The sequence below is a fragment of the Gopherus evgoodei genome, chromosome 10, assembly GCF_007399415.2.
Source record: "Gopherus evgoodei ecotype Sinaloan lineage chromosome 10, rGopEvg1_v1.p, whole genome shotgun sequence".
NCBI lineage: Eukaryota > Metazoa > Chordata > Testudines > Testudinidae > Gopherus > Gopherus evgoodei.
In genome coordinates this window covers 30,460,842-30,485,121 of record NC_044331.1, presented here as the reverse complement: position 1 = coordinate 30,485,121, position 24,280 = coordinate 30,460,842, and the positions used below count along the sequence as shown (strand labels likewise).

General features: G+C 39.6%; 1 protein-coding gene across 4 annotated transcripts in view; it reads right to left on the bottom strand.

Annotated features, from left to right (window-relative positions):
* FAM189A1 (family with sequence similarity 189 member A1) overlaps positions 1-24,280 on the bottom strand; it is a 406,051-nt gene that overhangs the window by 235,160 nt on the left and 146,611 nt on the right. For all 4 annotated transcript variants that reach the window (XM_030578098.1, XM_030578099.1, XM_030578101.1 and 1 more), the window contains one exon: positions 13,513-13,569. In XM_030578098.1, coding sequence (XP_030433958.1) covers positions 13,513-13,569 — 57 coding nt within the window. The remainder of the gene's footprint in view (positions 1-13,512; positions 13,570-24,280) is intronic.

Sequence of the window (24,280 nt, the reverse complement as noted above, 5' to 3'; positions counted from 1 at the left end):
TGGTGTGCCAAGTTCACTGTAATTTAAGGTTTCTCGTGCCAGTAATACATTTTAATATTTGTAGAAGGTTTCTCTCTATGTCTATATTATATAAATAAACTATTGTTATTATCAGAGGTCTTGGCCACCGGTCCTGCTCAGGCCACTGCCAGCTAAGTAAATGAAACCCCAAACCGGCAGTGGTCTGGTGGCTGGAACCCTAGACAAGGATCCCAGGCCCTGCTCAGCCCGCTGCTGGTCTGGGGTTCTGACCACCAACTGCAGCCAGCCAGGATCCCGGCTGCCAACCCCCCCTCAGCCCACTACCAGCCTGGGATTCTGCTCACCCAGGCTGGCAGGAGGCAGAGTGGGGCTGGCGGCTGAGCTCCTGACTGGCAAGGGGATGGCAGCCGGAACCCCGGAGCAGCAGTAGGCTGAGTGCTGCTGGTACCCCAGACTGGCAGCAGACTGAGCCACTCAACCCCCCACCGGCCCTGCTCAGCCCGTCACCAGCCCACTCAGCCCGCTGCCGGCTGAGTGAATGGAACCCCAGGCTGACAGCAGGTTGAGTGCTTCAGCTGGCCTGCTCAGCCCACTGCCAGCCTGGGGTTCCTTGGCGGTCCTCAGGCCAGCAGCAGGTGCTGAGTGGGGCCGATGGCTGGTATCCCAGCTGGCAATAGGGCAGCAGCCGGAACCCAAGAGCAGTGATGGGCTGAGCCGCTCAGCCTGCTGCTGCATACCATCAAAAATCAGCTCACCTACCACCTTCGACACGTGTGCCGCAGGTTGCCGACCCCTGCTTTATACACTAGTAAGGAGATGAGCATATTACAGTTATTGGAGGGCTCTTATCAGGAGTAACAGTCTATAGGAAAGTCAGTCAACATTTTTTGTTTCTCCAATGAAAACTGGCCCACTCCCTGCCTCAAACCAAACCTGTCACTAATAATTGTCACCAACTTAATCTTCTGTTTTTGGCGAAGGTATTGATTTTTAAAAAAAAAAATATTAAAATTGGATTCAGGATTGTTAGCAAGAATTTTTGGCAAACAAAGTTGTTAAATGACAATCTAAATGGCAACACAGTACTGCTTTCATGCTTGGCTCACCCCCTAGCCTGCTGGTCCAACAGCTGCAGTAGAGGAGGAGATAGGTGGAAAACTGCAGGACCTCAAAATCCACCTCTTGGGGTGCAGAGTGGCAACAGCAGCAGCAAACACTCAGGTCCAATCACACGCCAATGGGCACCACCACCAGCCTTATGGACCATGGTAAAGTTAGCGACAGCATCTGATCTCAGGGACGGGGCACCCATGGAGCCACAGCAGCTCATCCTGCCCTATGCAGCTCCCCCTGGATGAGATGGATCGCTGGCAGCTGCCAGCCCGGGGGAGAGGCGCTCCCCAGCTAGGGTGGCCACATCCAGATGTCCTGATTTTATAGGGCCAGTCCCGATATTTGGGGCTTTGTCTTGTATAGGCACCAATTACCCCCACCTAGAGTGACCAGACAAAGAGTGAAAAATCAGGACAGGGATGGGGGGAGAGGGTAAAAGGAGCCTATATAAGAAAATGACTCCAAAATTGGGACTGTCCCTATAAAATAGTGATATCTGATCACTGTACCCCAATCCCCTATCCTGATTTTTCACACATCTGGCTAACCCCAGCCAAGCCCTGTGTGACATTCCAATCCTGGCTGCCTGCCGAGAAAGTGAGTTACTTTCACTTTCATTCCTCAGCAGGCAGCCAGCCAGCCCTCCCCCCACCTATCCGCCAGCACCTCACCCAACCCAGCCCTGACGGAGGGGAGGGAGCAGAGAGAGAGGGGTGCTCCTGGGGAGGAGGGAGAAAGGAGGGGGTGCTCCATGGGGCGGGGGGGAGAAGAATGGATGTTATGGGGGACAACAAAGGATACTGATTCCAGAGCCACAGAGCCTGCCTCACCTCACCTCAGCCGAGGGGAAAGAGTCACACTCACAGGTGAGCTCCTTCCCCAACCCCTACCCCCCCCCTTCCCAGAGACCCCAGCAGCCAATCCCATTCCTCAGACTGTGCTGCATTCGGCTCTCTCTAGGACCCAGCAGCCCTGCTTCTACACTGTCTGGGCTGCCTGCAGAGTGGTGCCCCCAGGCAGAGTGAGGCCCTACGCGGCTGCCTATTCTGCCTATGCCTAAGGATGGCCCTGTGTGTGTGGGTATTGTAGATCCACAGGATAACTCCCCAAGGGCATTTGATAGGTGTAACACAACAGACAGGCATACTTTGCACAGGATTCTAAAACACCATTGCTCTTTCTTTAATAGCTTGAGAAATGAATAGATCAATCCAAACATAATAAACCCAGTAACCTTTCCCTGCTTCAGTTTTCTGAACCATGGAACCTCTCTCCCCCCTTTAAATTAGATTGCTTTCTCTGATTTTGATTGGTCCCACAGCTAGCTCCTCTACCTTCACCCTACTATGACCGCATACCCAGTTCCTCTTTTACCTCTCAAAGCTTCCTATATCTCTCGCTGAATCCCTCAAGTGTATATGTCCCACTACCAACACTTGGTTCTTTTTCTGCTGCTGGTAATCTTCCACTCTCTAAACCCAGTCCCCTATGACAAGCTAGGGAAAGTGACTTCTCTCAGTTCCACCCAACCTCCCTGGTGTATGTACTGACCAGTTATAACAATTCTCATAACAATTTTACAATATCATCCAGATATCATAAGTTGTACACATCACATACTTTCATGCACATTGAGTTCTATACTTGCATTTAAAAATTTGAGAAGAGCCAATGACATCTCTCACAGCATTCTATCCAATGGGGCATGGAGTATGCAAAATAATACATATTACATGTTTAACCTTTATATGACAGTAGTGCCCAAAGGTTATGATCAGGGTCAGGGTCCACTTATGCCACAAGAAGAAATTCATATTTTTGTTTTCAAAGTACTGTACAAATCTTTACACAATTTCTGTAGGGTAAGTGAGTATAACCCTGTTTTAGAGACGATGAACCTGCAACATAGAGGCTCAGCGATTTATCCCAGGGAACACAGCAAATCAGTGACAGATATTATTCTCATCTGTACTATGAATGTTAAATCACCCTGATGTCACAATTTTATCACAATATGAGATCGTTATCCTGAAATCAAACTAAGTAAACTATTATTTTTAGCACTTTATTCAGTTTTCAGCGTATTTTTCTATCAAAGTAGTTCATAAATAAATGCATATGGAGGAAGGACTTCATATACATAAAAAAGTTTGATGATATTTTAGAACTCTTTTCCTGTTTTACACATCTCCCGTATGAAAAAACCCACAAAGTTTCAGAAATGGAAATGTTTCCTCCAAGGTCTTGTCTTCACTACAAAGTTAACTCGAGTTATAACTCAAGAGTTCAGTTAACTCAAGTCCCATCCACACAATAAACACACTTAACTTGAGCAGGGAAATGATGTTACTTGAGTTAAAGGCTAGGATTCAGACTAACACTTAAATTAGCACAACTCATGAGCTGTTAACAGGGTCACTCTGCAGCATGGAGCAGGCTAGCTCTATTTGAGTGCCGGTAGTTCTCCCACGACTTCTCACAATTCCGTGTGCCCAGAAAGGACAGACTAATTCACCCAAAAATTAACTTGCACAGAATTCATAGAGCAGCTCAGCTCAGTGAAGTGAAGTGAAGTGAAAAGAACCATGGGATAAACTCTGGCCTTGTCTACATTAGCGGGTTAAATCAGAGAAAGTTATGCTATTAAATTACATAACTTACATAATTTATGTCAATGTTTAAATCAGCTTAATATGGTGTCTACACAGCGCTATGTTAATAGGAGACACTCTCCTGCCAACATAGCTTCTGCCTCTTGTTGAGGTGAAGTACTCAGGTTGACAGAAGGGCGCTCTCCTGCTGACTTACTATGTCTTCACCAGACCCACTAAATCAATGCCACTGCATCGATTGCAGCAGCGCCTATTTGGACCATAGTGAAGACAAGCTCTCAGAAAAGTCTTAGTGCCACACAAGTGAGTGCAGCACCAGTGTGAACATATCAGGTTGAATGTTATCTCAGAATGTGGTTGCGCTGACTCCTGAGAAGTAACTCAAGATAATGCAGCATTAAGGCATACCCCAAGACATGTCAACTTTGTCCTGAACATCAGCCTGAGGAAGTCATTCCAAAAGTGACATGTAGCATTCTCTTTCCTCATGGGAACAAAACTACACATCATATTCTACTGACAACAGACCTTTAAGATGCAACTATAATAAAACTACATTTTGTCCTCACTCAGAATATTGTGCTCTGTTTCAAAAATACATAGCATGTCAGAAAGTCTCTGAATAATGCTATATACCTGCCAGGGTTCTGAAGACCTTATGAAACACTTCAGTTTCACTCTTATGGTTAACATTGTCATCAGAACACCTTCATGTATCTGTAACATTGCTCAAAACTGTGTAATATGCCCTGTTTCTAAGCAAACAAGGGTAGGCCAACTTTTTTACTCTAGATTGAATCCATTTTACCCTACATGGGCTCTTATACCATCGTCATCACCACAGTATGAGTGTCTTTAAGTGCATTAAGTAACGTGACTAACTTCTGCCATGTGTGGTTCATTCTTTCCTCTAGGGAAAAATTGTGTGCACAAGGTAGTGTTTTGTTTGGATAAAATTTTTAAAAATTATGCACCACATTGCTATGTGTCTATAATGAGTTAAGGTAAAGCCAAAGAAGTGTCTTGCCCTTGAAGAAGAAGATGGTTACGTTTCAGATGGTTCTTCGTTCGGAGGGAATTGACTTCATTCCAGGCTTGCATCAACCTCATACTATGCTTTGTTTCTTGCACAAATAAGCTGTTCCCATGAGGTAGGCTGCTCTATTAGGCCCACGTAGCAGAGCTGTCGACCATGGTCCCAGTGCTCATCTCCAAGCTTTAAGTGACCTTTATATCTTGTGGCCCAGGTGAAGATAAAGATCAAGACCTTGAATTTGACTCTATATTCTACAAAAAGCCAGTGTAGAAAATAGAGGACAGGTATGATCTGCTCAAGTCAAACATTAAAAGATTCAGAACCTTCTTGGGAGAGTGTGAAAAAGGAGCAAAAATTATTATAAAAATTGCAGTAAAAATAGATGATACATTATTACATGATATATCTCATATGCTGATCACCCACTTCCATTCCTTTACTGTTTCTCATTTGTTCATTCATCATATATCAGCTTCATTCTTTTTAATTTGGCATTTGTCAGCTTTTTCCATTCATTTTCATTCACCAATTGTTCAGTTATCATTTTCCAGGTATTCTGATATGCCAGCACTGTTTATCATTTGTTAGCCAAATGTGTCTTTTCCTGTACTCCATCCACTCATTTGTCAGCTTTCCCCCAACCCTTTTGTGTGTGTGTCTGTGTCTATGTGTGATGACTGCCTCATAGATATTCATTAGCTTCACTAATTTGCTTCAGTTTGGCCTTATTTTGGCCTCATTTGTTTACTGTCATTCCCTTTTGATATGTGTCAGCTTTTGTGGTTCATTGCTGCCAGCTCCAAACCCATTTGTCTGTCTCCATTTGTTTACATTACAGGACCATCTACAGTCTGTTTTACTTTCTTGTGCTATTCTGATGTATCAAGACTTAGGCCATGGCTACACTGGCGCTTTACAGCACTACAACTTTCGCGCTCAGGGGTGTGAAAAAACACCCCCCTGAGCGCTGTAAGATACAGGTTGCTGTAAAGCCTCAGTGTAATCAGTGCCGCAGAGCTGGGAGCACAGCTCCCAGTGCTGCAAGCTACACCCGTAGAGGATGTGGAGTACGTGCAGCGCTGGTGCGGCAGCGCTTTGAAGTGCAAGTGTAGCCATACCCTTAGTAAGGGATGCTATTGGCACCTCAACAATGGCTATCAGTCATTCACCAGCCTAAATTGGAAGCATTTCCATTAAAATCAATGGAGTTGCTCAAATACACACTGCTGTAAAAGAACAGATGCTGGCCCATAGTCTATGTATACCTAGAAATTTTTTTATTAAAGTTAATGTTTAGAATTAAATATACACAAGTTAAGAGGAAAGGTACTGTACATCTGGGGTCCTGCTTGAGTTATGAAGAATTACAGGTATCAGTTACAAGGATCACGAGATACATGCATATCACATAACCAGCATAGACCCAGATTGGGTTCGGGGGGTTTTAAAGCATCAGTGGATAAGTGGTCTAGGGTACGCCACCCATGGAACATATAAAGAGTCCAAGTTAGTATCAGTGTCGCGAATAAGTACATGGGTGGGGAACGTCCCTTGGTTCGTCAGGGGAGGAAGTGGGTTATTTCTCTGGTCGGTGGTCTTGATTACTCAATGTGGCATTGACGGTGTCCCATGATGTGTTCCGTATAGATGTCTCTGGACCACCTGATGCTGTCTCATGAGCCAGGTGTAGCGAGCCCAGGGCTCCCACGATCAGGGTGTGTATCTGGACCTCGTAGCCCTGGGCTCTCAGATGTCAGCCTTCCATGCTCGGGACTCATGGAAGGCCGGTGACCTGTTTTCAAATGGCACCGTGACGTCTACCATGAGGACCTTCTTCTTTTCTTCGTCCATCATGACAACGTCGGGTCGCAGTCAGCTGTCTGTCCCAGGGATGGCGGAGTCAACGGTGATCTTCCCCAGGGATGGTGGGATGGCTTTCACCAGCTGATATTGGATGGCATTGTGGAGGTGCCGCCAGGATCCGGAGTGCTGTTTGTATCTACACAGAACGTGGAGCAGGGTCTCATTGGCGTAACCACACTTCCTGCAGTGCTCGTCCATTGCCATGGCGGATGGCTCAAACACCTTGCCCTGGTCTGGCTTCCGCTTGAGGTTCTCAGCATAGTGGAAGCGGATGGCTTCTTTCAGATGATAAAGATGTATTTTACTTTAGCCAATATTATCTTCCAGAAGATGTTTTCCTGATCAGAAGACTGAAAGGCAGCAGAACTGTGGGCTCCATTGTCCATGCCACTGAACAGATTTTACTGGTGCATGTCAAGGGAAAGATGGGGAATATAGTTTGTGGATACATAAGGGTCAGGATTTGGTTAACAGTAGATTATAGCTGGCATTCATTACAGCCGGGATGCCCACATTTTCAGAAACCCAGGGTTGTACTGTCAGTTTACTAGGATCTTGAAAGCCACTCCTAAATTATCTTACAAACAATATTATAAAAATAAATCACAGTCATATATGTGGATGTAGATTTTCCTTGCTAGATGAGCAGATATTGCTTATTAGAGTACAATAACAAGAAAAAACATAGCCGATCATTTTTCCCCTCACTTTGCAGTTACTGTGAGAGGGAACCCATGGTCTGTGTTATAAGACACTGTCCTGCACTTGGCCCTAAGCACTTTAAACAACTCTGAATTATAAGTAGTTGATCTATGTTCTTAAATTAGTCCAAGATACAATCTGTCAGCTATGCCTTTTAATCAATAATAAAGAAATCTGAGTTATGAAAAGGAGAAGCAAAATCTCAAATGCCTCTCATCCAAATATTTTTGTGGTAACAGTAAAAGATGTGCTCAAAGATCATTTAGGCAGTTTATTCTCAATTAATATAACTCAGCATGCTGTGTATACTATTAATTTGTATTCCTGGTAGTATATTTAACATTAATTGTGCTACAGACAGTTACACATGCACTTTTTCAGCAGTAATTTTTTCTGGTACTGTCTCTTTATTATAGTAATTGCAGCCTCCCCCTTTTTTAATCCAATAGGTTCTAAATTTAATGAATCTTTGGGTTAAACTTTTTTTAGATTCCAGCTATCTTATATTTACATATACACATACACACACTAACTTCCCTTATTCTGTCCTCGGGTCTATATAGTGTGTTAGTAAGGAACATATGTATGAATGATTTTTCCTTACTAACATATATGCATGTATGTATTAATGATTTTTCCTAACTAACACACTACGTAGACCTGAGGACAGAACAAGGAAGTTCGTAAAGAAAGAAAAATATTTTGCAGGTAAAGAAAATAAACTTCTTAGTTGCAATACAATTTTAAAAAATCTTCCACATAACATGTCAGATTTATCCCTGGTGTAACTCTATTTACGATGATGATGTTAAAACAGGGCTGAATATGGACCAAGATCTTGGCTTATCTAGAATCATAGAAAAAAATCAACAGAAGTAACTTAGTACAGTACCGGAATTACACCACTCTAGTAGTAATGTTGATTAATAAAAATTCTTTTTAACATTACACAATTTATGTAATTAAAGAGTACCTATTAATGTGAATCCTGCAGTAGATACGAATGTATCCAACAGACCATAATGGAGTTATAAATTCAGTATACTCGAACTTGATGAGACTAAAATATGCTATACTTTAAATGAATATTTCCAACTATTCCCAGCCAGACAAAAGTTATCCACATTATTTGTAGTGCATATGGTATTTATCTTTAAAAATACACATTTGCCAAAATATTTTCATGCTTCATTAATTCTATAGTAAAAATCATTCATTGTTACACAAAAGAAGATACAATGATGGCAATGGCAGATGAACAGTCAGTATCAATGTCTACAAACTTTTTGTTTTACCCACAAAGAAGGCTGTAGTTTCTTACACGTATAAAGAGGGGGAAATATTATCAAAGACAGCTTATGAAATGTGATCCTGAAGTCCCAAAAGCTTTTGTACTCAGTGTGTAGTAATATTTATAAACATAATGCTACAAGATAAGCTGTCCCCAAAGGCTTTTTAGAATGTTGTAGAATTGATGCAAATAAATCAGTAATTCCACTGCCTAATTGAACTCCATTATTAAATGCACCTTATTCTAGTATAAATGTTGGGACTCACTTTTGGATGCATCATAAAATGCCAAACTATTGAATACAAATCTTTAAAATAAATTATCCTACTGTACCATGATTGTAGTGTTGACATTAAGGGTAAAAAAGCAGGTCTACTCTGCTGCTGCCAAAAATTTGGTACAACCCATTATGTTCAAAATGAAAGGAGTATTAGAAGCCGGGAGTGCTTTTAGGAACACTGACATTCACAATGGTTTCTACTTGTGTGGGGCAAGACAGTTCTACAAATCAACATTCTTATTTGCTTCTGGTTTTGTCTGGGTCCTGACATTTTCTTTTTTATCTTTGAGTTTCTATCTGCATATTTTAATAAGTGCTCTTTTATGTCAGTTTTCCATTTAGGCTATTTTCTTACCAATATTTAATAAGACTGGTGACTTAGAGCAGAAATAGTACACTGAGTTAATAAGCAGGGTTTTAGTTTTCACTTTCTTTAAAAATACTCAAACTATTTTACTAGTACAAGAGAATCCTATGGAAGACCTCAAATACCTTGTGCGTTTTACATATTTCATACCGTGTCGGTGTTTAAAGAACAAAGGCTCTAGTTTTAATATGACCAGCTAAGAGATGTGTGTTCACTTAGATGAAGGTCACGATCTTGAGTATAACGAGCCCCCAAAGTGGATGTATAATGAATTTTCTGAATAAATTTTGAGCACTAATACACTTATTTAAATTGTATTAACCTTTTACTTGCAAAGATTTTTGCTAATATCATAAAGTTACATTTGATTCTATTTCTGAAATTTTGAAAGAAAAGCCTGCAGACCTTTTAGAATTCATGTCAAAGGTTATTATAATTCATATAGTTTGCAACTACTGCCTATAGAGAGAAGGTACTGTTGGTACATGCAGTAAAAAGCTCTTACAGATGAACTATGAAAATAGCTGCTACATAGATGGGACTAGCATCCACAGTGCTATTCCATAGGGAAGGGAGTAACAGGAATAAAATAGAACAGAATATAACATATCTGAAACAATTCATAATTAGATACTCTGTTGTAAACGTTTCTCAGTGGCTTAGATAAGTTCTCTCAGCAGTTCTAATGAAAATAAGATAACATACAGAAAATATGGTTTTAAATTAGCTTCTTAGATTGTACTCTGATCAACATGGCACCAATGAGAACAAAACAGGAAAATGCTGATGAAACTTTGAAAAGGTCCTTGATATTCTTCTTTGATTGCACTGTGCCCAGAATATATTGTACTCAGCAGAGGAGCAGAGTGAAAAATAATGGACTCAGTGCTCAGTCTCAGGAGAACAAAAAGAAAAAAAACCCTAAAAACAAAACCAGCCAATCTAACTTTTCATTCCATTGAATGGAAATCTATTTCAGTAATTGCAAGTTCTTCAAGATGTGTTCCCCTCTGGGTGCTCCACTGTAGGTGTATCTGTGCCCTGTGCCTCTGATCAGAGATCTTTGGTAGCAGTGTCCATTTGGCCCGCACACGCATTCTTTCTGCTAAAGACTAATTAACACTGCATGGATGAACCACCCTCAGTTCCCTCTCTGTCAGAGTCACTAACAAGAACTCTGAAGTAGAGGAGAGGAGTGTGGGTTGCGGAGCACCAATAGGGGGACACATCTTGAAGAATCGTCTTTATTGCACAAGGTGAGTAACTTCCTTTTCTTCTTCAAGTAGTGTCCCTATAGGTTTCTCCACTATAGGTCACTCCCGAGCAGTATCTCTGATGGAGGGTTGGAGCTTCAGAGTCGAGTCTGTTAAGGACGAAAATACAGCGGAGAAAATGATGGCATCAGAAGAGTCGTCTCTTGTTCTGCCTAGTGTTCTGCAAAAGTATGAGCAGATGCCCAGGTTGCTGCCCAGCAGATTTCTGGACTGGGAACATCTTTAATGAAGGTGACTGAGGTAGAAACCGACTTTGTGGAATGTGTATGGATTCCAGGTGGAGGTACCAAATTACAAGCATGATAGCAGTAGGTAATATGATTCAAGATACATTTAGAGAATCTCTGAGCAGATATTTCTGTGCCTTTTGATCTTTCTGCAATTGATAGGAAGCACTTGGGAGATTTCCTAATGGCCTTCGTCCTGTTCAAATAGACGGCCAAGGCTCTCCTAACATCAAGTCTGTGTAGTATAGCCTCCCTGTTATCACAGTGAGGCTTTGAGTAAAACGTGGGAAGATTAATGAGTTGGTTCATGTGAAAAGACAAAGTCACCTGGGAAATGAATTTTGGGTGTGGTTTGAGAGTGACCTTGTCTTTAAAGAAAATCGTGAAATGGGGTGTGTGAGCACCATTAATGCCACTATTTCCCCTATTCTCCTTGCCAAGATGATAGCTACTAAGATTGCTGTCTTCACTGATATATGTGCAAGAGAACACACGGCCACAGGTTCAAAAGACAGTCTAGCTAGACACCTTAGAACTAGATTCAGGTCCCACATTGCTTTGGGGTGTCTGAATTGAGGGAAGAGGTACACTGTGCCCTTGAGGAATCTTTGTCACTGGATGAGTAAAGACTGAATAACCTTTTATGTGCTGGTGGAAGGCTGTTATGGTGACAAGATGTATTTTGAGTGAGCTGAGGGATAGCCCTGCCCTCTTGAGACCTAGTCTGTAGTCTAGCGTGACGGGGAGGGAGGAGGATACTGAGGTAATTTGTATAGAAGTACATCGAGACTGTAATCTTTTCCAATTTTGTAGGGAAGTGTAGCAGGTAGCTGATTTTCTACTGTGCAATAACACTTTCTGTATCTCCTGGAAGCAGTAGCTCTCCATGTGTCATAAACATTAAGGAGCCAAGATTTGAGGTGAAGAATCCATAGGCTAGGATGGAGAGTTAGTCTGTCCTTCAGTGAAAGGAGGAGAGGAGTGAATTGAAGAGGGATTGGTGGACACATCGCTAGCTGTGTCAGTATGGGTACCACATCTGGGAGAAATCAGTATAACTCTCGCTTTTCCCCCCATTTTATTTTTATAAGGACCTTCAGCATCAGAGGGAATGGGGGAAATGTGTATAGAAGGCCCTGGTCCCATGGGAGAAGGAGAGCATCTCCAACAAGTGTTTTCCCAGGGCGGCTCTGGAGCAACAGAGGGCATTTCCTGTTCGGGTAAATGGTGAATAAATCACAGGTCTATTAATGGCTACATTACTGTCAATAAAATGTTTTTTTCCTTTGCTGTCACAAACAAACAGAACCCCCAACACAGCTCCTTTGTTTTCAAAAGCTTGGATTTCAATATAATATTTACATTATATGATATGTTAGGAATATTTTAATGTACAACACAGAAGTAGGAGTACATTTGGTTTCCGTCTGAAGTGTTGTAACCCAAAGTCAAAAGGATTCAAGGTTTTGCTTTAATTTGCTCTTGGCAAATAAATCCTTTTTCCCTAAGTATATCGAATTAATGGACAGGCTCCATATAACATTTTGGTTGCTCTTTTTGTTGAACGAATATCTATATTCTTGATATTCATTTATACTCAATTGTCTGCTTGACAAGATGAAACATGATAAATTATTCAGCTGAGGCTACTATCCATTTTGGATTAAAGTGAGGACTACTAAATGTTTTTTAAACTCATCAGCAAACTCGGCTTGCTAAATTATTATCCAAAGGATAAAAAATGAATACTATTCAATATTGGCTGGATAGATCCTGTTCAAACATGAGAAAGCTTCATTGGTTCCCTGTACCATGCTTTAACATGATGACAAATACAAATAATATATAATGTTCATCAGTTAAATGGAAATAAATTTCCAAAAAGAATATGTTCAAAACACTTATTTTTTTAGTTAATAACACCAGCTTTTAGGAATAATGTAATTTTAGTACATAATCAGGGAGAGGTATGCAACATGGTTCTTTTTACTAAAGTCTATGACTCTGTAGTAAATGTGTTAAAGATGAAAACAGTCCCACATTTCTTTATCGGTTCTTTAATGAATATATTTAATGAAACCAGTCAATTCATAATTAGCATGTGATATAACAAAACCTCTTTTAAAATAATACTAGCAAGACATTATTTTACTTATTTGGGACATTAACTAAACCAAACCAATAAAATAGCTGAAAGGTATCTTTTTAGTGTGCCTTCTTCTACAAGAATTTGTAATATCCAAATGGTGGGGTTATAGCTTGAAAGTTACAAGTTCATTAATGTTCTGATTGTAAAAATTTCTCTGTGCACCCAATGTTATTTATTCTACATAGAAATCACAATTTCTGAGGATACCACACAAGACCTGTGCAAAATGTTCAAAACAAAATTGCAAAGTAACTGACACCTACATGAGCTCAAGTTAAGTTGCAAATTAAATTTCACTAAAACTTTGAGCAAATCTAAATTGGGTTTTTGGTTTGCATTGAATGTGAAATGTGCAGCTTGTCTAACGTAAAGAAAAACCTGGCAATGGTTTTGACTCGGTTTTACTTTGAGATTTGAGCTAAACTGGACTCTAAACTCAAAGTGAAAACTCAGTGTGTTCAAACCCGCAACACAAAGCTACTGAAAATGTTTACACAAATACCCAAGGAGAAAAGCGGTGAGATGTACACAATTTTTAAGTATATGTTTCAAATGTTTAACATCCATTGCAGGTCAAGGAACTGCCTGACATAACTAAGAAAGCAATATCACTTACCACAAGTGAGAGAGGTCTTTTCCATGAGACAACGCCAATCAGTCCTGATAACAGCACCTGAAATCAAGTGAAAAGGGTCAGCAAAGAGACACAGATTTTATACTAACACCTAAAAAAAGTAACAGTATCTTTTAAGAAAAAGAACAATACTCAAACAAACGGTAAGACAAGTAATTGGCTTCCAAAAGTGTTGGGACTGGAAGGTAAATACTGCAAGATAGGCTATTGATACAAATAATGTATGCCATACTTATAGGATGGGGGACTCTACCCTGGGAACCAATGACTGAAAAATATTTGGGAGTCATAGTGGATAATCAGCTGAAGGTGAGCTCCCAGGGGGGACGCTGTGGCCAAAGAAACTAATGCGATCTTAGGATATATAGCTAGGGGAATCTCGAGTAGGAGGTTATTTTATCTCTTTATTTTCACTAGTGTGACTGCTGCTGAAATACTGTGTCCAGTTCTGGTGCTAACAATTCAAGAATTACATTGATAAATTGGAGAGGGTTCAGAGAAGAGCCATGAGAACAATTAAAGGAATAGAAAACATTTCTTACAATGATAGACTCAAAGAGCTCAATCTATATAGCTTAGCAAAGAGAAGATTAAGGGCTGATTTGATTACAGTCTCTATTTGGGGAACAAATATTTAATAATGGGCTCTTCAATTTTGCAGCAAAAGGTTTAACACAATGCAGTGGCTGGAAGTTAAAGCTAGACAAATTCAGAGTGGAAATAAAAGATAATATTTTTTTTAAACCAGTGAGAGTAATTAACCCTTGGAACAATTTGTCAAGGGTAATGGTGGATTTGCCATCACTGACCATTTTGAAATCACTATTGAATGTTTTCTAAAAGATACACTAGGAATTATTTTGGTGGAAGTCCTATGACCTGTGTTGTACAGGAGGTCAGACTAGATGATCATAATAGTCCCTTTTGGCCTTATAATCTACGAATTTTCATTCTATTTCCAAAATGGATGAAAACACATGGTACTGTAAATATCACAACTCCTCTCCGCCTCACTGCCCCCTTCCCACTTTCCATAGAGATTTCAATCTAATTTCCAGATCAAAATGGTTCTATAAATTCCGAATAAGTCTCAGAACCACTTTCACTGTTCAGTAGTAAGTCACACCACCTGATGTGCTGTATGGTTTATTTTAATTAATATTTTCTGTAACAACATGAACTGAAAGAAAACTTTCAGAGATTTCTTTTGCACTACCAGAATGGTTATGCATGGTCCTCCATTGCCAGTTAATAGATAAACAGTAGGTGAAATATAGCACCAACATATTGTAATAATAAAACCTAATTTTTCCTACCATTTATTTGCTATGTTCATTAGTGCCAGTCAAAAACCTCTGTCTCTGCAATCTAAAATGTTTAATAGCTCATAATGTGTAGCCATACCACTTCTAATACACACACTCACACCCCTTGTCTTAATGTGAAATATTATGCCATTACTTATTTGTAATCACAGAAGACTTTTGTTGTGACAGGAAAAAATATGGTCTACAGGATACCTTCTAAATTATTCAAGTGACTGACAGATCTTAGGCAGTGATATGAGAGATGAGTGACCACCTAAGGTTTATGCAGTTGCCCCTTCACCACACAACTGAGCGACATGTTTTATAGAGGATATCATCAGAATTTGGAAACACTTATATGGACAAAGTTTTACAGCCCTTACTTCAGCAAATCTGAATAATTGGCGTTTTACTCAAATACGGACTGCTTAGTTTCCAACTAAAAGTGTGGTACCCAGTCCAAGATCCACCCATGCTAACCAAATGGGGATCTGAGAATTAAGCATGTTCTTTCCTTCTCCCACAAAATCTATAGTAATAAAAATGGTGAAGGCTAAATCATACTCTCATTTACAGTAGTGTAATCCCCTTATGGTGGGGGGAAAAGGACACAGAAAGAGGTCACTATCCTCTTGGGAACAGCATAGCAGCAGTAGACATGGAGAGAGCAGACACAGAATGCTCTATGCTCTGCCCTCTCACCTGTACTAAGACCATCTAGCCAGTGGAGCTGCTACAGTGCACAAAGGGCCCAGTGACTTCTAGCTCCTCCACAATACCCATATGAGAGCTGCCTCAGGACCATTCTCCCATGGATGGAAAATCCCCCAGCTGGAGCACCCTGTTGATATAGAGCAATGACAAAGTGTAATATTCAGTAGTACACTGACACTATCAGAATTAATCTGCTTTGCACTCTTTAGGATTACTTGCACTATACTTTATAACTTCTGCCATGTAAAAGGAAGGCAAGGATTAAATAAAAAAAATTGGCCAAGGGGAGAGGGAGAGATGAAAGAAGAGAGAGAGTGTATGTATGTGTACATGAGAGAGAGAGAGAGAGAGAGAGAGAGAGAGAGAGAGAGAGATTAGGTTCAAATTAAAAAACAGTTAAAAACCAAACAGGAACAGGTAGAGAAAAAGACAAGGGACTAATCAAAAAGTAATGTATACTGATAGAGAAAGAATATGTGGTATAAGGATGATGATTTCACACGAGTTTGAGACAGCTGCATTACTCACTAGTCATACCTTACCATTATGCATACGTATATATTACATATCACAAAACAAATAAAATAAAACCCCAAAACTATTTTGAAATTGTTTTCTAGTATTGTATTGAGACTAGCTCTTCATAACCCTCAGGCTTCAGAGACAGGTGAGAATTACCATGAATTCAACTGTATAAGGCTAAGTGCTAGAAAACAATAGAATTAAAGACTATCAGAATGCATACACACTAGGAGGCAGCATGGGTAACCTAGATTTGACATTTCCTAACTTTTGAGAGGTTGACCTTTTGAACTAAGTGTCCTTTTAAACTTTTTTTAAAAATGTAATTATATATAATAATGGGTGAAATCCTGACCTCACTGAAGTCAATGGCAAAACTTCCATTGACTTCAATGGGGTTAGGATTTCACTCTAGTCATTTCTCCAAACAAAAAAACAACCAAACTAACTAAAAACAGTTAAGAGTGCTCAAATGCACACACAAAACAAGGCAACCCCCGCACTCTCCAAAAATACTAAAACAAAGAAGCAAAACAACAACTCCTCTAAGTTAAAGTTTCATCCAACCCTTGCAACCTACAACAGTGATTTCTTCCTCTCCACATTGCATCCTCATTTACATCCACTTCTCCAAACACATAAGCCTCCTCCCTGTTATTCCACATAGAGCTCTAAAAATCCTTGAGATCTGGACTGAACTGAACTGACTAATTCCAGTGGTTTTCTGAGGATACAGTATTCTCCCTGTCAGGCATCTTAGGAAGAAGTGGTTTGAGAGATATAAGTAGCCATACTCAGAGTTATTAACATTGGTTAATTTTTTTATATTACATGGGAAATTCAATATGTATTAGTGGATAGTAATTTTGTATTGCATTTTTCATTTATGGTAAAGCATATTGACCTACAGATAGGCATATCAAGAAACTTAAATAAATTAAAGTTTATTTTGGGCCAAATTCTACCTTCAGACATGCAAATACAGTAACACTTTAGTCAATGAGAACTGAATGCTTATATATGAAAACGAAATTTGGTCCAGAAATTTAGGTTTAAAATTTATAATAAATAATTTATATAAATAACAATATAATACAACTTGCTCATCCTATCTGTAATTATAACCCAATTTTTATATCAACAAGCACCAAATAAGCCACTACTATAAATGTATGGCTAGATGGACTTGCTACTTAAACAATGCTGCAGAATTATGACATGAACAATATTTGTATCTGCTCTATGAGTTCACTGAAGTTAGGTGTTTTAGTATGTTTTTTACACTATAAAACATTAATTTGATAGTCTGGACCAATATATTTCACATTTTAGCACTAACTAGATTTGATGACGTTTAAGCTTGCTGAAGATTTTACTCAAGAAAAGTGCACATTGGAAAAGACTTTTTTTGTATTTCCATTAGAACCTGTAAATGCATAAATTTAAGATAGTTTTCATTGTGAGACTTCAGCGTTAGCATCTGAGCAAAGTAAATATACAACAGGGGAAAACCCATGAAAGCATACTAAAAAGTAAATTGAAATCAGCTTATGGATTCTGATACTAAAGTCAATATGCAGGTAAAATCAAGCATTGTTGTGTGTAGCTTGCATTCTACAATGTTTCCCATGTCATACATGCTAGAAGTCTCTTATTACTGGAATTTTACCACAGTATTACATTTTTCTGAAAGTTGGCAAAGGCAGAGAAAAGGAATTTATTTTTTGCAGTTAATTAAATTTGTTTACATAGCTAGGATAGCCGATTATTACTGTTATGATAAGTGTCCCTGGACTGATAATCCTGTAATGCAGAATTGCACTCAGGAAGGTAAAATGAAAGGATTAGCAAATTCAACTTCATGTTAGTCAGCAACACGCTCTCAATTAAACAAATAGGCTGACTGAAACTGTAAGGCCATTAAAAAACACCTTTAGGAAAAACAACAAGTTAAGTATTGGTATAAAACACACAGAAAAACACTATTTTTCAGACCCAATACGAGTAATTTTAAAAGGTGATTTGTTATATTGTAATTCCTATGAGTAGAAATTGATATGTACAATTTTTAACTGTCTACAACAATTCTCTGCTTTATTTCTATTTACCATATTATTCCCAAGCTGCAAGTCAGCACCTACCACATTTAGGGCATTACAGAAAGAGGAAGGGAGAAGTCCCTCTGGTCTTCTGAACTGCAGTTGTGCTGGCCTTTACATAGGCCTGCAAGGTAAGTCTGAATGAGAATTTCCTCCCATCCTTCCTGCTCATGCACAACGTAAGGGCCAAGCACAACCTGGCCTGCTATAAATAGTCCCCTCCACCGACACTTTATGCAGCAACAATGTCTTTAATGCTATCACTGTACATTTCGCAAGCAGCAGTTGTAATTCTGGTCATTTTTTTCACTCCACAAAACTTTATACCTATTTAATCAAGGGTAAATTTTGCTTATTACTTATGTGCATTCTTTACTAAGTAAACAGAGACTATGTGAAAAGTTACCTCCAATGGCAAGAGCCATCAGCACTTTAAGCAGTAGTGATCATAACCATTTAGTTATAAAAGTAGAGTCCAGAAAGCATATTATGGCAAAACTTATTAGGATAACTCAGTGGATTTCATTATGGAAGCACAGTAACTCCTCACTTACAGTTGTCCCGGTTAACGTTGTTTCATTGTTATGTCGCTGATCAATTAGGGAACATGCTCATTTCAAGTTGTGCAATGCTCCCTTCGAACGTTCCTTGGCAGCTGCCTGCTTTGTCCACTGCTTGCAGGAAGAGCAGCCCGTTGCAGCTAGTTAGTGGGGGCTTGGAACCAGGGTGGAACAGCAGCCCCCATCAGCTCCCCCTATCAGCTCCCTGCTCCCCTAAGTTCCCTGTGCTGCAGCCGCCCAGCAGGCTATCAATTCCCGGGCAGTTCAGCTGTCCCTCCCCCCACTGCCATGTGCTGCTCCTGCCCTCTGCCTTGGAACTGCTCCCAGAGACTCCTGCTTGCTGTGCAGGGGAGGAAGGGGAGGCCTAATGTCAGGGTGTCCCCCTCCCCCTGCTTACCCCTTCTCCATATAGAGCAGGGAGGGGACACGGATGGAGAGAGACAGAGAGAGCTTGAGGCAGCAGCTACTGTCTCAACTTTCTGATCCACTTAAACAGACATTGCACTTAAGCATGGGTCAGCTGACTTAAGGGGGCAATGTGCATCTCACACACACACACACACACACACACACACACACACACACACACACACGGTGTGTGTCTGTCTCTGTCTGCTATGCTGTATCCCCTCTCTCCTGTTTGTGCTGCCTTGATGAGAGGCTATGTTAACAACAGTGTGTTAACCCTTGAGGGCTCAGCCGAGTGCTAGTTCATCATTTAGCAGCAAGGCATGTCCTGGGAAATATCCCACCCTCTTCCACCCTCTAACTTCACCACCTCAACCAAGCTTCACAATCATCATCAGCTGTGAAGAGTATTAAATTGTTTGTTTAAAATGTATACTGTGTGTATATCTATATAATATATCGTTTTTTTGTCTGGTGAAAAAAAATTCCCTGGAACCTAACTCCCCCAACCAAACTCTTATGGGGAAACATCGTTTTGCTTAAAGTCGCATTTTTCAGGAACATAACTACAACATTAAGAAGTTACTGTAACAGACTTCAAATAAAAAGTGATTTTGCCCCTCTCTTCTTTACACCCAGTTTTTCAGAAGCAAGCATTATAAAATACTGCTGTTCAGCATCTTCTGTCTTTGGTATAATATGAAAATGAAAGAAAATACTAATACCATATCAATTTTGGACAAAGTAAATAGAAATAAACAGATTAAATATTATATATACAAATACACTAGCATTTGAAAGTTAGGAAATATGTGATTTTCAGTTGCTCATGCAACCTTAAATCATCCCTTGTGAGAGTTCAGCCTGAGCCCTGAATGAGTTATAAAATACGTAAAAGGTTTTTACAAAGAGGAGGGAGAAAAAAGGTTTTTCTTAACCTCTGAGGATAGGACAAGAAGCAATGGGCTTAAATTGCAGCAATTTAGGTTGCGACATTAGGAAAAACTTCCTGTCAGGGTAGTTAAACACTGGAATAAATTACCTAGGGAGGTTGTGGTATTTCTGTCAATGGAGATTTTTAACAGCAGGTTAGATAAACACCTGTCAGGGATGGTCATCAGTGATTCTCAAGCAGGAGTACATGTCCCCCTGTGGGTACGCAGAGGTCTCCCAGGAGATACATCAACTCATCTAGATATCTGCCGAGTTTTACAACAGGCTACATAAAAAGCACTAGTGAAGTCAGTACAAACTAAAATGTCATACAATGACTTGTTCATACTACTCTACACATTATACACTGAAATGTAAGTACAATATTTATATCCCAATTGATTTATTTTATAATTATATGGTAAAAATGAGAAAGTAAGCAATTTTTCAGTAATAGTGTGCTGTGACCCTTTTGTATTTTTGTATCTGATTTTGTAAACAGGTTGTTTTTAAATGAGGTGAAACTTTGGGGGTACGTGAGACAAATCAGACTCCTGAAAGGGGTACAGTAGTCTGTAACGGTTGAGAGCCACTGCTCTAGATAATACTTAGTTCTGCCTTGAGTGCAGGGGACTCCCAAAGTTCCTTCCAGTCCTACACTTCTATTATTCTACAATCACATGACCATCCCTTCAACATCTCCCATTTTCTTCAAATGCCCTAGAGAACAAACAGGCTTTATAGCATGTCCCAAAAGCTAACGGTTCAAGAGAAAGTAAAGAAATATGCCAGAGTAAATAGAACTCTGCTGCTATCACTTCTGCGAATTGCAACTGTGGTAGTATGGCATAGGGACAGATGCAGTCTCTCAGAACCAGAACCAGATCAGGCTCCCATTCACTTCAATGTGATTTGGATCAGATCCTCATATAGATAGTTTTGGGGCCAGATTAGGGCTCAAAACCAGCACCTTGAATTCCTCCTGGAAGGAAACCCACAGCAGGGAACATATATTCAATCCCATTTAGAGCCCACTACAATAGTCTAATCTCCATGTGACAAAGGCATGGACAACTATAGTAAGATCCTTTTACCTATAAGGAATGATCGTGTTTGCCTAACCAAACAAACTTTGCTTCTAGCCATGGGTGCTATCTTGTCATCTAGCACCAAGCCTCAATCCAACCAGATCCCAAATTACAAGCCTCTTTTACAAATGGCAGCCACGCTACTTCAAACAGAATTGCTAATTCTTCCTGCATATTTTCATCAGACTAACAACTTTACTGCTATCTTATCTGGACTGAGCTTCAGCCAGATAGCTGTCATCCAGCCTCCAATTGCCAGCAGACACCTAGTCATCCAACTCCGCACATCAGTGGGGCCAGCTAAGATTCTGATAGCTATGTGTCCTCAGCATACAGAAGACAAAGCAACCCATGGCTCTTCACAAACCTTTCCAGTAAATTCATATACATTTTGATCAAGAGCTTGGGAACTGAATCCTGATGTCAATGGGAATTTGGCCTAAGTAAAGATATGGCCCTATTTCAGATTTCAAATGTTCTGTAACATGCAAAGACTCTGCTCATTATTGTCCAAGTCTTGCCTCCCCATCCAGAAAAATGAAAAAAATGTAACGAAAAAAATGATGAATGAAAAAAATGTTGTTCTGATGTCTAGATCATGCAAACCATGGAAAGGGAGGGTGTTCCATAGTAGGTTTCTGCAGCAGCAGAAAAGTAGAGGAGGTGAGAGATAGGACCTGCGGGACTCAAAACCTAAAGTGCTTATTATGCCATTATGTGGATATGTGGGCCAAAATCAGACAGGGGAACACTGGGAGCAGCCCATAACTTGTAGTACTGGCTTCATCTATGTTCTGTAAAGTGGATTGAGAGGAAAGGAGAGATTTGTTGTTTCCTAACTCTTATATAATTCCTCCCCTGCCCCTCACGCACACCCATCCAACCCCTTTCCCACCCATCACAGGGTTTTAACACGGGACCATGATTTGGAGCTCTATGTAGTATAAAGACACTAACTATTAAGAGACAGCAATTTGTTAATGCACCTAATATACACTGCAATCATTTTCCACATTTGTTTTTCTTGTATTTAACAAGTAAAATCATGAATATTTACTAAAAAAGGACATCAGCAATACATTGGGCCTGCCTTCAAACCACAATGACGTGAGGGAAATGCCCCTATTTTCCACATTTAAAAAAATAAATTATTCCATCATTCAAAAAAATTTCAAGCTCTTATTTTGATATAAAATATCAACACAGAGTTTATGAATTTCCTGTAACAAAACACTCTTCCCACAGCAGCACATTTTGCAGACTGAAATGATGGTCTGCAGTAATGGTGCTGATTCACAGACAGAAAACTAACAGACGCCATCCATACTAGCTTCTTCTGCATTAGAAATACAACAACGTACACTGACGACAAATGCCTCTCAGTGTGCATATGAAATACCCATCATCATTAGTGCAAGTTGTGCTCGTGCATGGAGAGGAGAAATTTACCTTAATGCTTGCATACTGAAGCAAGACAAAATCAGTAGAAGGTAAATTTATTTTCAAGTCAAGGGACTGCAGGCAATGGAGAATAACCACAATGAGAAATTATTTTTTAAAAAGGCCTTTGACAGTATCCTTTTAAGATTTGCAGTTCTCTGCAGTCAGTCAAATTAAGTTGTCTCTACAAATTCAAAACGCTACGTTTAGGATATGGAACCAATCAGGTGATTTAGTCTATTGTCAAATTCGAAACCATCAGCTTTATCCCCATAAACATTCTACATAATGCATTCTAAACAGAACACAGTTTCTGATCCTTTTTGTGTGTGTGTAAATTTCCTCTTTGAACAATAAAAACAATGAACTTGTTGATACAGAACACTAATTCCATTAAATGTAATGAAAAAACTATTGAAGTATAATTATGCAAACTAATTTACAGAACTGTAAGGTCTTAAAACTACTGGAATTACAATATGAATTGAACTTGTGTGGTGGACAAATTGAACATTTATGCTGATACAAGTGTGGATAATTCCATGTATCCTATGTTATAAACAGTATATTAGTGACAAGAAGCCCCATACACAAGAAAGCCCTTGATAGGTTCTGCTGCCTACTCATGCTCCTAGTTTCTTGTTAAAGCTGATGTTATATGCTGAGGTGATCTGCTTCTTTTCTGCACATTTAACAGTTCCCTGACTTCTCAGCTTCTAAAAGCCAGAGAGTAAACCTACATGCGATGGTTAATGTTATAATCAGTATACACTGTTTTAAAGTATAGTTAACTGCAGAAACTCACTCTTTCTAGGATTTTAAACATACTTAATAAATCATAAACATTTATAATTAGCATTACTATTTATCTTGCGATATAAACACCACCACTAACATGACACATAATATATTACTGCATTTCTTTCTAACCAAAATATATAAGAGTATGCATATTGTCAAACTATATTGTTTTGAGGGAGAGAGTGTCAATTTCTGAACTCATACTCGGAGGGCCAATTCTTCTGCTGCAAGAATCCAACTAAGTCCTGCGGGGCGGGATCAAGCCCAAATGCACAATGATCATAGGAAAAACTTTTGCTCAGTATTCGCAATAAATAAAATAGAAAACCAAATGGCTTTAAATAAAGAGATTATATTTAAACTATTGTGCTGTCCTCTCACTTTAGGTATTTAGAGCATGGCCATGTAAACAAACATCAACCTATATAATTTATGAAGCAACAACAATCAATCATTTTATTTTATAGTATAATAGGTACCCTTAAGTCATTAGTGCATGCACCCAAAGTACTTCAAAGCAATAAAAAACAACAGGTAACAATATACCAACCTAACTGAAAGCACAACTAAATATATAGGCTCTTAACTGAGTTTCAAAAACCACAAGGGGTTCTGCACTTCAAATCCATTAATGGACAGAGAATACAACAGGAAAGAAGCCCAATGTAAAGTCCCAAGGAACAAAACAGGAAGTCAAAGCAGAACAAATTTTCAACAGTCTCCATTGAAACTGAGCACAGAGGGTCCTCAAGACAGTACACTTTGGTTTATGCCATCCAGTAAATCCATAAAATTGTTAATTCTACCAAAGTGACAAACCAGCAATCAATGCTGTCTAGCCAGATTGAGTGATATGATGAACCATTTTGATCAAGTTA